Below are 14,129 nucleotides of genomic sequence, written 5' to 3'. Positions count from 1 at the left end.
TGGGTCTTTTGAATTAAATATATCATATGAAGTAACTGATTTCCCCTAGTTTCTGAAGAGAGGAATCTATTCAGCCATTTTATAGAACAAATCATTTTCTAAATTTTATTTCCTTTCATAACCAATAGGTTAGTGGCAAGTCATAATGTATTAATCTATAAATTTACACAAAAATTATAACAGGAGATAGTGGGCCAAGAAAAAAAATCCATCCAAGATTAATGTAGTCAGACTAAACTAAAATTTAAATGTGACTATTAATTTTAATATAATTCCTAGAATTTAAATATAATGCAAATCTCATTGCTAGTTGAAACAGTCCAATTGATAAAATTGCTTTAGTATAATCTTGTCCTGTAATTTAAATTAATTAAATTCCATTAATTTTATAAAATCATAAAAAGAACATCTCTAACCTAAGACACAGTACTATTTTAAGCTACAAAAGAAGTAATGTAATAAAATTATCTCCCAAATGCAAAGATGTATAATGAGCAAATCCAACTGTTTGCCTCATTGTAAATTAATGTGTTTTCTCATTCAGCTGATATTTATTGAGTGCCTTTGCAAAGAACTGAGCAGAGTTTATACCCATAAGGAGCTTAAATTTTATCGAAGGAAAAAGACTGTTCTGAGAAAACAATTAGCAAGCTAATTCCAGATTGTGGTAATTGCTTGAAGTGAGTGAACAGAAAGCTAAGATGGAGCATGAGCTAACGAAATCACCCTGGGTAAGCTGCTCAGGAGGAGCATCTCCCAGGACCATGGTTTTGAGTGACAGATAGGGAAAGAAAGACTCTGTGAAGACAGAGGCAGGCCATGGGGCAGCACATGTTGTAGACCGAGAGAACAAAGATGAAGGCTGCAGACATTGCAAGAAGACATAATAGGAGATGATAATGCGAAGGAAGAAGATAAACAAAGTATGTGGGACACAGTAAGAAAAGTCAAAGCTTTGGATTCCATGGAAGACACACTAAATTGTTTAAAGAGGTGTGATGAAATCTACTTTATGTTTTGTGTGGACTGTGAAAGCAGGAAGATAGGTGGAAAAGTTGTGAGGTCCAGCTTCTACATTGACCTATAGATGAAACCCTTGGGACAGACTCACAGCAGACAGTGGGGTGGTGGAGAATTTACCAAGAGTCACCAACAGAACTCACTAAGTAGAGGAAAAAATCAACAAGAAGCCTGTTCTGGCATCATTTTTGTCATAAACCAAATCAACCAAACTAAAGTTAAGAAACCTAAATATAAATAACAAATTGCATATTTCTGGTCTACATGGGTTAATTCTCAAATTCATTTAAGTGTGTTCCCAGAGTTAGGCTATATGGATTACTCATTTAGCTCCACAAAATATGATTTCAGTTTAGAAAGTTTGGTTGAGACTATTCCAGGAACACATTCCATCTCATTTTTTTCCATTTCTAGCAGAGTTCAGAGCTCATCACAATATCATAAAGCCAGGTTGGTCAAATCTGGTATTAATTTCTATTCTTAGTTTTCTTCAGCAGATATTCATATTCAAAGAGTGTACTACGTGTTCAACACTCTGTTAGTTTCTATGCATAGAACTGGGGTTTATTCTTGAGTCCATAGCTTTATGTTCTTTCATGATATGTTGCTAAAACATGGTAAATCTTTAGAAATATAAGAAATATAAGCTTTATCAGTCCCAGTCCAGTTGGCCTTGGTGAGCTCCCATTAGATCAGTCCCATTGTCTCGGTGAATGAGCACACCTCTCATGATCCTGATTTTCTTGCTCGTGTTCTCCCTTCTTCTGCTCCTCATTTGGACCTTGGGAGCTCAGTCCAGTGCTCCAATGTGGGTCTGTGTCTCTATCTCCATCCAGTGCCAGATGAAGGTTCTATGGTGATATGCAAGATAATCATCAGTGTGGCTATAGTAAAGGGCCAGTTCAGGCTCCCTCTCCATCAGCTGCTCAAGAAGCAAACTGGGGACATCTCCTTGGACAGCTGGGAACCCCTCTAGAGTCTAATCTCTTGCCTATCTTCAAATGGCTCCCTTAATTAAGATATATACTTTCCTGATTTCATATCTACTCCTCCTCCATCCCAACTGTCCCATTCCCCCAAGCTCTCCCCATCCTTCCCTTCTCATTTTTCCCTCCCCATCTCCCCTTACTCCCATCCTACCCCCACCCCCAAGCTCTCAATTTTTGCTTGGCCAACTGAACTGGAACTCTCTGAACGTGGCTGACAGGGAGGGCTGACTGAGAAGCCAAGGACAATGACACTGGATTTTGATTCTACTGTATGTACTGGCTTTGTGGGAACCTAGTCTGTTTGGATCCTCACCTTCCTAGACCTGGATGAATGGGGGAGAAACTTGGACTTCCCACAGGGCAGGGAACCCTGACTGCTCCTTGGACTGGAGAGAAAGGAGGAGGGGGGGATGGGGAGGGGAGGGAAAATGGGAGGAGGGGAGGAGGTGAAAATTTGTAAAATTATATAATTTAATAAAAATAAATAAATAAATCATTTTGTCACGAGGTATCATCCGAGCTAAAAAAAAAAAAAAAAAGAAAAGAAAAGAAAAAGAAAGAAAGAAATATAAGCTTTGTGGCTTCTGGTGGTCATCAATGCAAATATCAGTGTGAAACAATGACCAAGAATTTAAATGATAATGGAGCATAACGATTCTTCCCCAATATAAGTTCAAAGGAGACACTCTTTCTAGTGATCAAGAGAATATCAGATTACTTAGGACAGTCAGGCATAGATAGAAGACTGATGAGTATTGTATTTTGATGATGCTTACAAAGTATGATGTGATTTGATAAAGCAAGAAAAATGATAGATGCAAATTCAAATTGACAGATTATATTGGAGTCTTAAGGAAAAATGGAATAAAACAAATGTGAGACTCAGGAGTATTTTTTTTGTCACCATTGCCAGTCACCTGAGATACAGTTAGAACCATTGCAATCCAAGGCACTGGCTTGTGAGAATTGTCTTAGAAACACATGTAGGTGATTTGGGTTCAAGTAGTTAGTGACCCATTGGATATTTACATTGTCCAATCTCTTCAGAAGTCAGCTGGAAATTTGTAAAGAAAAATAGTCTTCAAAGGATGCATCCCTTCCTTTCATGGAAGCTTAGGCAAGAAATCAGTCTCTAAGAGTGCTAATTTTTGTTTTATTTTGTTTGCTTTTTCCTCTTCTCTTGACTTTAAGCACTAATAACAGATATTGCCGTTTCTCTTCTAGAATCACAACTACAGCTGCCTGCATGATGGACCTAAGACGGTATCCATTGGATGAACAAAACTGCACATTGGAGATTGAAAGCTGTAAGTATCTGAGCATCCTGCTGCATTAAAGTACTGGCTTGCAGTTCACCTTAGACATAGACCTACTATGCAGGACTGTGTCTAGATCAATGGTCTTGCCATGTTGCTAGAGAAGTATTTGAAATATGGTCCAGGCAGACACTGACAGCCTGTCTCATCCATAATGCTGCCACCTCCTTACATCTATCTCTGAATCCTGTGCAACATATTTAGGAAAAAGTGTGATTTGTCAATGAAATAAAAGGCACTAATACCCTGGGAGGACATCACAGGCTGTTTGGGCATTGAAAGTATGAAATTGGTGCAAAGAGTTAAAACAAGTTTGAGAAAATAAGTGAAGGTGACAGCATGTCATGAAATATTTCAATTGTCCTTGAAACTAATCATTGTTATCCATTACAGTTATTAAGTTTTTGTGGAAAATGGTCATGAGGACTGCTTGCATAATGAAGGTAGAACTATGGATTTTTGTTTGTTGGTTTTTGCTTTGAAATGGTATTTTCAGAGCTGGAAGTTTGCCTTCTTGCTGGTCAGAGTCCATAGAGTGAGCAGAATTGGTTTGTGTGTATGGGCAGGTGTGCTCCTGTGTGCTCCTGTGTGTGTCTGTGTGTATGTATGTGTTTATTTTATTTGTGATGCCGACTTGATTTGTAATGTGTTTGCTTCTTGCATCATGGATTTCATCTGCCCTGCCGAGTGGGCTAAAATGTTAATTCTGTAATCTTTCTGCAATGCAGACATCACAAAGAGCTAGCTGGCTCAAGGAAAAAGAAGTTTTAATCTATTTTTCCTCACCAATGCTCTGGAACAGTTTTTTACTTTATCCCAGTCCATAGTTGGAAGTAGACAATTTTAATCCAGTGTTTTGTACATAAAGTGACTTGACTATGAGGATGTTTTCTGCTTTTGAGAAAAAAATGTTAGCCATGGCAAGCAGCATGACTCCAAATCACTGCTCTGAGCAGACATAGAACATCCATGAAACTCTGTGCATACTTTTGCTCCTTTATAAAAGACAGTTTCTAGGCATACTTAAATTTACACACACTTGTAAGTAAACTAATTGCATGCTTATATTCTAACTCATCATTATTTCCAAATTTGTTCTTTGCATTAAAAAATAGTTAATGAAATTGGCCTATAAGATTTCAATGATTAATTTTCTGTAAATATATTTGGGATAGTGCACTTAACTTATGGTACAATATTTCTCAAAGACCAAATTCTTAGGCAGTTTCAGAAGTTCAGTGGGAGGATTTCTTGAAAATGTTTGCTTCTGGGTACCACTTATTTTTTATTGTGATTATACTTTGGAGGTGAAATTTTACTGGGTTCATAAAGAATCATAATTATACACAGATGGAAGACTTTTACTGTTTAACTTCATTCAGGTCTTCTGTAGTCTTTTTAAAAACCTGGTTCCTTAAATAAGGAACACCAGCCACAGTGATACAGGAAATACTCAAGGGTTATTTTACAACTAGAAATGGCTATTATTAAATTAACACTATACATCATTTCAATTTGCATGCTTTATTTCTATTTCTAGTTGTCCTGTGAAATGAAGTAGCTTGTAATATTTCTGTTTGTATAACCAGGAAACAGACCTACAGAGGCAAAAATGATATATCTCCAGTATCAATTACCCCTAAGCAGCAGAATAATTTGGCTGGTGTGAGCGTAGATCATTGGTATGTCTTAGTAAAGACACTGATATTGAATGGGCCAGATTAACTTATCTCTTTTCTCAATGTCCCAATCTAAAGGTAATTGATACTTACAAATTTATCTAGATAGCTAATCATCATTGTAGAAAATTAAATATGATATTGTATTGACAATATATGTGATGCAGGCCTTTGTTATATTTTGCTGAATTCTATCCCTTAATCAAGAAGTTTCTAGATGACGCCTGACATCTAGGCAATATCTACCTTAGCCAATTGTTTCCTTTGGTAGCCCAGGGAACCATCAGCTATTTTTTTCATCTCTTTTTCTTCCTCTATCCTTGTTTCTTTCTCTCTTCTTCATTGATCTTTCTTTCATTCCTTCTTTCTTTTCCAACCCCTCAAATCACAATGGCCCCAATAGTATCGTTAAATAATTATTATCTATCAACATGTTAAAAATAAGTATATTGGATCACGTTCAATACGGATGGCGTAACCTGTGTCTTGGCAGTTTGGAGTAAGGAGCATGAGAAATGAATACACTGTCCATTCATTCAATAGTTACTTTCTTCATTAAACATTTATCAGGCACTAATTACTTAGTAGGCATTATAATAAGCTTAGAGATAAAACAGGAAGAATAAAATACAATGTTCTTATAAATTAAATAATATTGGAAGGATAAATTATTTCATACTTTGAGTTAAAGAAAGAATACTTAGAACAAGCCTTGAAACCCACCTTGAGAAGTCTAGGTGGTCAGTATGGACTACCAAGGTCATAACTACTATAAGGTCAGCATCACCTCATAATATATCGGTAATTCTGGAACAGAGGAGATAGTGAGCAGATCAGTTCTCTAGGCTAAACTGAGGTAGAACTGAGGTAGAGATGAGGGCTCTTTTGGAATACAGGTAATTAATATAGCTTCTCCATCTAACTAAGCAAGTAGCAGCAGCTGTTCTCCAAATTATTGTTTATTAGTCATACAATACTATTATGTTTAGAGATAGTGAGGTAAACATGGTAACATTTCTGTACTGTGCTTGGACTAGTGATTCCCAAGGCAACAGCTCTTATCCTGATAATATCTTTATTGATTTTATCACATTACTCCTAGAACATTGGTCTCAATGAAACACACAACAGTTCAAGAGATAGAGCCAGAAATCAGAACAACTGAAGCAAAATGTAAACAATACATAAAACAGACAACTTGAAGACGAAGAAGAAGAAACTGGAGTTAGAGCTGTTGAGCCTCATTTACCTCAAGGAAGGCACAATTCTTCTGGGAAGGAGGGATGCAACTTTCAAATAATAACTGCACTATTAACTCTTAAGGAAGTTGTCCGTATCTGACCTAGAGAAAAAAAATGAACACTGCTAAAGATGCCAGAAAGCAATTTAGGTCAGAAAAGTAAAGAAAATCTCTTAGCAATTAAACTTGGGAAAAATCAAATGGGTGACTGTATTCTGCAAGACCATTTACTGGGCATGAAGAAATTATTTTATTCAGAAAGCGATGAGATTAGAAGGTTTCTAAGTAGCTGTGGATTGAGGGTTACTTGGCACCAGCAAAAGCTGAAAGAATTTAATTAAAGGATGATAAGGCAGCACTGGTTTATGTAACGCTGCAGAACCCATCTGCATATACCTCAGGGAGTAGTGCTGTTTAGGAAAAGATAAAATCATATCCCTGTTAAATTTCTTCTGTGTGTTTGAGTGTGTTTGTGTTTATGTGTGTGTGTGTGCGCGCGTGCGTGTGCTTTTCTGCTTTTCTACTCTACTCAGCTACCTTTTCTTCATTATATTTTCCTCATTGAAATGCATTTAACAGTTGGGTCTGTGCAGAATTAAACTAAGACACTAATAAGAGCCTCTGTAGATGCACTCTTCCTTTTGTAAAAAAAAACAAAAACAAAAAAAAAAAAAAAACTAAACCCGTTTGAGTCTTTTCCTCCTCATAAGGCCCAGTAGAAAAGAATGTGTTTGTGACTATTTATATCTGTACTGGACAGGAGGTGGTAGAGATGTGTTAAGTAATAAAGCTATCCAGAGTTTTAAATAATCCTTAAATTACTTTCAATTAAAAATATTCCTATGCAACTTTGGAGAGCAATAGTTATAATTATTTACCAAAGAAAAAGCCAAGAACATTGCAAATGATCACTGACTCACCGTACAATATTTATCTGGCATTGCTTTAGGAGCTGATAGTATCTTGAATTTTATGTAGGCTTGAAGAAGGTAAAATAGTATCATCCCACTCGTGCTATGTTTGATATTTTGTTGGACTAGGATCTAGGCTAATACATATCAGTCCCCAGTGCCCACAGACAAGTCTCTCACAGGCACATTTTTAGTACCTGGGGCAAGTGTTATTTCTGATTTAAATGTCTGGACTAGAATTCTGCTATTTGGTTCTCCCATCATTTGAAAGCATCACTTTGGATGTGAAGGGTCTATCTTAATCTGGGCTATGAACCCTTTCACTCAATAATGCCTTTTTCCCCGGTTAAAAAAAAAGGAAGTCGTAATTTTCTTCACCTGTAATTATCACTGCTTTACATTTTCTCTATTTTCTCTTTCTGTAACTCCCACTGAATAAATAGTGGGTCTCCTATATCTGTCAACCTTGGATTTGAACCAAAATTCGTCAATTTCTGTCTTCCACATTAATAGTAATTAAAAAGAGGTTGTTAGTCCTGAACTTTTTCTATTGAAGCTGTGCATTTAATCTCTAATTTTTTCTAGAATCTCTAGTTTTGTTTGCTCATTTGCGACACTCACCTGTTTTCCGTTTTCCGATGGAATGTCCTTTTTTTTAACCAGTCATCTACTGCGGAAGATAAGTTATTTCTGCTTTCAATAAACATTGTTTGTAATGACAAAGTATTATTAATCTTAATAACAATATTATACACATATATGTGTGTTTATGTATGAATAATATATAATCATGATGTTCAATATGCTACATAAAGTTAATTCATTTATTTTTATTATGTGTGCATTGAAGTTTTGCCTTGCATGTATGTCTCGGTGAAGGTGTCAGATTTTGGAATTACATACACTTGTGAGCTGCCTTGTAGGCGCTGGGAATTGAACCTGGGTCCTGTGGAAGAGTAGTCAGTATTCTTAACCACTAAGCCATCTCTCCAACACCCTCACATTAAATTTATATTTAGCAAAATAAAATAAAATTGGAATTCAGTTCCTTTGTTACACTGGTTGCGTTCATATGACAGAGCAGACAGATGAGATATCCATCATTCCAGAGAAGTCTGTTGAAAGACACTAAAATATAAGATGGATTCATTTAAGTTTAACATCCCCATCATAGAAAACATAAAATTTACAGTACTTTTTGATACTGTTTTGTGGAGTCTACACATCCTTTCAGGCTGAGGATTTTACATTATCACTTCTACATACTATTTTTGTATGGATGATGGCATTTAGTCTACGTGGGCAACACTTTCCTAATATAAAGCATAGGTTGAAAGAAGGAAGACTCTAATTATAAAAGGAAATTAAATTTCTTATACCCACTGCAATGTTAAGCAGATCTGGAGCAAGGCAAGATACCTGTTTCATCAGGTGGCAGCATCTGTCAAATGTTTTCCACTCAAATACTATCCCTTATTATATTCGTCAGCACAAAGAGAGGAATAATAAAACCCTTCATTCTTTATATTAATAACTTCTAGGTGTCTGTAACATTTATTATATTAAGATCTTCAGGTGTCTGTATTTTATTTAAAAATCACAGAATCGGAAAGGGTCTAGGAACACATTAGAATTCAAGTGATTATCCTTATATTTGCAAAGGAAAACACTATCTTGTTAGTTCTAATTGGGGAAACCAAAATGAAACCTCACTCGGACTTATTAAATAAGGGCTTCCCACTCTCGTGAGTGGAAATCTTATGAGTTCTATTCATTCCCCTCAAGACATCACATAGCTCTTTCTGATATACCATGTACAAAGAAAGGCGTCTGGAGTGTCCAGTGCAGCAGAGTAACTGGGTGCTCACAGCACACACCACAGGCATATGATTTCCTGTGGCATCAGTCAGGACTTTCATGTGAATCAGAAGTTTAGAGACTGGAGATGCATGTTCTAGTGATGGAGGCGATATCCTATTAGATTTTTATCCTGTAACATGGCAAGAAAATTGATGTAAATGTCATATAAAATGCAAGCATTATAAACCCAATGGCTTCCAATTCAGCTGTAGGAACTAAGTCTCTTAGCCAAAGGATCCCAGAGTAACACATTCCTCTGACCTTGTTTGATAAACAGCTATTCTGGTTAGGGAGTGGGAAGATAGAAAGGCTACAGATTCCAGCAATTATTTTTGTACCTCTATTTCTTTTTTTGAAATTTCATTTTATATTCTATCTCGGTTCTCCCCCCACCATCTCTTCTCCTGCCTCTCTCACCCCCTCTAGCCCACTCTGCATCCACTCCTCCCAACAGGTAAGGGCTCCCATAAAAGTCAACAAAGCCCGGCAAATTAAGTTGGGGCAAGACCAATCTCTTTCCTGCTACATTAAGGCTGACCATGGCATCCCACCATAGAGAATGGATTCCCATATGCTAGCTCATGTACAAGGGATAGATCCTGGTCCTACTGCCAGGTGCCTCACAGATAGTTCAAGCTTTACCACTGTCTACCACATATGTAGGGCCTAGTTCAGTCCTAGTTCGGTCCCGTGGAGATTACCCAACTGTCAGTCTATAGTTCATGAATTCCCACAAGCTTGGTTCAGCTGTCTCTAATGATCTTGACCTCCCTTGCTCATATATTCCCTCCTCCCTCTCTTCAGCTGTATTCCTGGAGCTCAGCCTGGTGCTTGGTTGTGGATCTCTACATCTGGTTCTGTCAGCTGCTAGATGAAGGCTCTATGATGATAGTTGGGGTATTCACCATTCTGATTACAGGGGACATCCAGTTGAGACATTTTCTTAAGGACAAAGTGAGCCCCTGAATCTCTCAGCACCCTGGCTGGTTAATGACACTCTGCCCAGAAATAGGCATTGAGCATCTTTACCTTTCAGGATCTGATGCTTACCTCCTTTTCAAGCTTCTGCTACTGAATTGATCCCTGCTCCAAATCTGCCCACTTATTCCGAAAATGCAGTGTAGGCTTTTAGTGCTCAGGCTTCATAGGGGGAAGGGAGACAACAAGCCCATTTGTTTTCCTTTAAGTTGAGTAAGGCTGTTGACGATGCCATCATCAACATGATGTTTCTTCCTGGTGGTGTTTCTTCCTGGCTGCCCTTCAGCTGATACTCCATCTGAATTAGGGGAAGCTGCCACAGCTGTGGATTGCTGAGTGTTTGTGTTGAAAACTGGAGAGCACTTGAGAAGCCTGACATGAGCTTCATAATCGAGAGCCCTAAGCACACCCACAGACCTTCCCTGAAGCACTTCCAGACAGTGCAGTTTTGTTTGCGTTTGACAGTTGCAGCCCACTGAGCTCTGACGCATCTGAAATTTGACTCACAGCATTACTTCTCGAAGGTTTCTCACTTTTCAGAGGCCTTAAATAATGTTGGTGGGTTTTTTTTCTTTTGAAAGTCAAATCTCTTTCTTCATGATGGCTTGCAAGTCTATTTCCTACCCCTGTGCCAACCTCTGTGACAGTCAACCCAGTGATTATCATTTAATTACACCATGACTGTTTTTACCATATGCATTAAGAATCACTACATATCAAATAGTGCTTTGTGCATGGTGCCATGATGTCTATACATAGACTTGACTTCAGCCAGTCTCCCGAGGCAGCTAAGAGTATTTGTCCATGTGAGGATATGGAACTTAAGGAAGTTGATTATAGATAGAGATAAATAGATTATTGCTAGATAAATAGAATAGATACATAGATAAATAGATGGATTCATATGTATACACACATATAAATTGTTATAAATTGTGTGTGTGTGTGTGTGTGTGTGTGGCCACACAGACCAGCAAATGAATGTATTGCTTAACATTTAATTACAGCCAATAGAACTCAGTGTAGCTAGGTTTTAAGCAGAGAGGACTAATTTGACTTACAGAATTCTTGAAAGAACTGAAGAAACGGAAACTAGGTTGAGCTTTTTGATATGACTCCCAGAATTACAAACCAGCCTTCTGTTGCCAAAGTAGCAGTTGTTCACGGGGTAGTGTGACCATCTGATGACTACAGAGGCTACTACTCAGATACTGGACCAGAACTAGCCTGCTTGTTATGTAGTCTATGCTAATGCCTTAGAATCTGCAAGCTGTGCTTCTCTGTGCACTCAGTCCAGTCCTGAGTTCAAGTCACGCCAAGCACATCTGATTGGCAGATCTCACACTTTGCTTGAAAGGGTAGAGCAAAGTGGGCTGGAAAATGCAGTTCTTGGTGAGTCACCAGCCAGCAACAAGAACTATCTAAGCTGAGATGCTGTTGGTGTGCTGTTTGAGTTCATACCTTTAAGCATTTGTATTTATTATAAGCTTCCTTATTTATGTCTCTAACACAATTAGCACACTCCACTTTGTACTATAAGTATTTCACTCACAATAATTGTACCTTTACTAAATTCTATCTATTCATGTGTATGATTTTTGTGGACATTAGATATTTTCATATTTGGATGCATAAATAATCATGTTTTATAAGGTAGATTACACCTCCCATAAGTGAACTTTGAAAATCAGACATTCACGATCTGCCTGCTTTACAACTAGAAGGGAGGGTAGACCAAACATTACCATCATATAACATAGAGTTGTGGGTACAAGGCACGAGAACCGACACCAAGACATACCTAGCGTGTGGAGGACGGCAGTGGCACAGTGTGAGTTTATGGCTGTGCTCAGCAGCACATGTTCACGGCATCTATAGTGAACCTCAGGTCTCAGCCCATTAGTGGTGGTGCCAGTGATGAATTTGAACATTGATTCTAACTACATAACCTGCACCACTGAGCTCCTGTCATCTGTTACTGTTAATTTTCTGTTTGATAAATACCTTTAGATTTAATTTAGCTCAAGATAGGCCCTATTATTTGCAACTAAGGAGCACCTGGATTTTAAAGGGGAGGATTCTGCCCTGTGTTAGCTTCCATCACCTATCGCGCTGTGGGGATGACTGACAATCAGAAAATTCATCTATTTCATATATTTATTTCTACAAAGTTTACTGTATCAAAAGACCTTATCAAAACAAAATGCTAAACAATAAAATTAAGAATATTAGCTACAGAGAAACCCTGTCTCAAAAAAAAAGAATATTTTCATATATATGTGTCTTTATTGCATCATTCCGATCACATTATATTTGAGAAGTGATTTGGGGTTACTTAAGTAAAAATATTAGATAATGTGAATTTTCTCACGGACACAGACACATACACACAATTGTATGACAACTCTGATTATATGTAATTATTGGACATTTGCTATAGACTAAAAACTTCCACTCATTGCTTCATTTTAACAGGCCAGGCCTGTGAAAATGATTGAGCGGAGGTCATAGAGCCAATGGGGAGTAGTGTGGTGACGCAGTCTCAGAAAATCTCTTCATGCATATCCTGATTTCAGTTTGTGCACCAGTCAACCACATCGGCAACAAAAGTTTCTCTAGCCCCTCAGTCTCTGTTATTAAAAAAAGGGGCTTTTTATTTGTCACAATCAGTATCCTGCCATTAATATATTCACAGATCGCTTAAAGCATTGCTAGTCAGTGATTTTTTAAATTTTTTCTAACAATTAGGAAATAAAAATTTATTTCTCACCAGAATAAAGGCACCCTGTCAAATTAATTGATTTCAAATGCCTCTGGTGAAAATCATGTTTAAGGAGAAATAGTTGCTAAGGTTATAAATTCTGAATCTATGTTTATACATACAATAAAGTGCTACTGAATAAACATTTAATCAAATTACTGCCAAATAGTAAAATTGGTGCACAGGTTCGGGAAACATACATAAGGGATGAACTGTTTTTGATAGAATGATGGTGTGTGTTTTCAACTATAATTGTATTCTAATAACAAATAAACACCAAGCAGTATATAAATTATTACGGTATGCAGGAAAGCTGTGGTGTGAATTTATCTCTCAGTTCTTCTCATCTTTGAACTTTAAGTAAAGGTCATGCTATACTAACTAGATATATTCATTTTCCCCTCCTCTTCCTGCCCCTCCTCCTTCTTGAGTCTGTCTCACTGTATATCACAGGCTTGTCTGAACTCACCTGTAGTCCAGGCTGACCTCAATCTCATGGAAATCTCCTGCCTCAACTTTTAGGGATGGGTATGATAGACACTCAGTACTACAGTTTGCTCAATATTTTTGAATTGAAATGAAATGTTGGATCTTGAATTAACTTCATTCCCAAAGTAGCACTTTGTAAGTGCTTTCTCCATTTTATTTAGGTATAAAAGGCAAACACAAATTGAATATCCATACTGTATAAAATAAGAGGTTTTAAGAGATGTATAATTATATAACATTTTAAAACTATGAGTTTGGCAATTTCACCATACTGTGGGTGTTTGCCTACTTAGATAATAAAAGTAATAAAATCATAAAACTGAAGTTCACGATCAATTTAGGACATATTGATACCATATTTTGGGGGGGGGGGGAAATTGTGGGGAAAATTTGTTGACAATGAAGAGAGAAAGAGACAGAGAGAGGCAGAGGCAGAGAGAATGCGTTGGCGAGCCAAGCAAGGGATCTATGATAAACAAAAGGGACATGTTCATTCATAAAAAGTTCATTTATGATTTTAACTGCCTTTCTCCTCTGTGAAATCTGAGACAATGTGTATTCTTCATCAGAAATAAAATGACAGAACATCTGCCCCCTTTTCACTGCCAAGTAGAAGATAAGCGACCAGTCTGTATTCTGAGTTTTCTGCCCCGCTAGTAAGTCTTCTTGTAAAGAATCCATGCTCTGAAATCCAGCACCTCTTAGAGGCCCTAATCTGACATCCTTTAGCAGCTATTGAGTGTGATATGCTGTTTTACTTTTTCCTTTTTGCATTAGGAAGGGTCTTAGATTACAGCTTTCTTCAGTCTTGGATGATGCTTTTGTTAGAATTTGTCATTATAACAATGATTATCTTGATGGCTTTAAAAATGCCCTGGCCCTCTGT

The 14,129-nt window shown here is 37.3% G+C and overlaps 1 protein-coding gene across 1 annotated transcript in view; it reads left to right on the top strand.

Moving 5' to 3' along the window:
- The window catches only part of Gabrb2 (gamma-aminobutyric acid type A receptor subunit beta2), a 202,421-nt gene that overhangs the window by 110,292 nt on the left and 78,000 nt on the right, over nucleotides 1-14,129 (top strand). Inside the window, 1 exon segment of the mRNA XM_038326725.1 lies at nucleotides 3,234-3,316. Within this exon segment, the coding sequence (XP_038182653.1) occupies nucleotides 3,234-3,316 (83 nt within the window).

This window comes from Arvicola amphibius, chromosome 4 (assembly GCF_903992535.2).
Source record: "Arvicola amphibius chromosome 4, mArvAmp1.2, whole genome shotgun sequence".
NCBI lineage: Eukaryota > Metazoa > Chordata > Mammalia > Rodentia > Cricetidae > Arvicola > Arvicola amphibius.
This window is presented reverse-complemented; position numbering and strand designations above follow the sequence as displayed.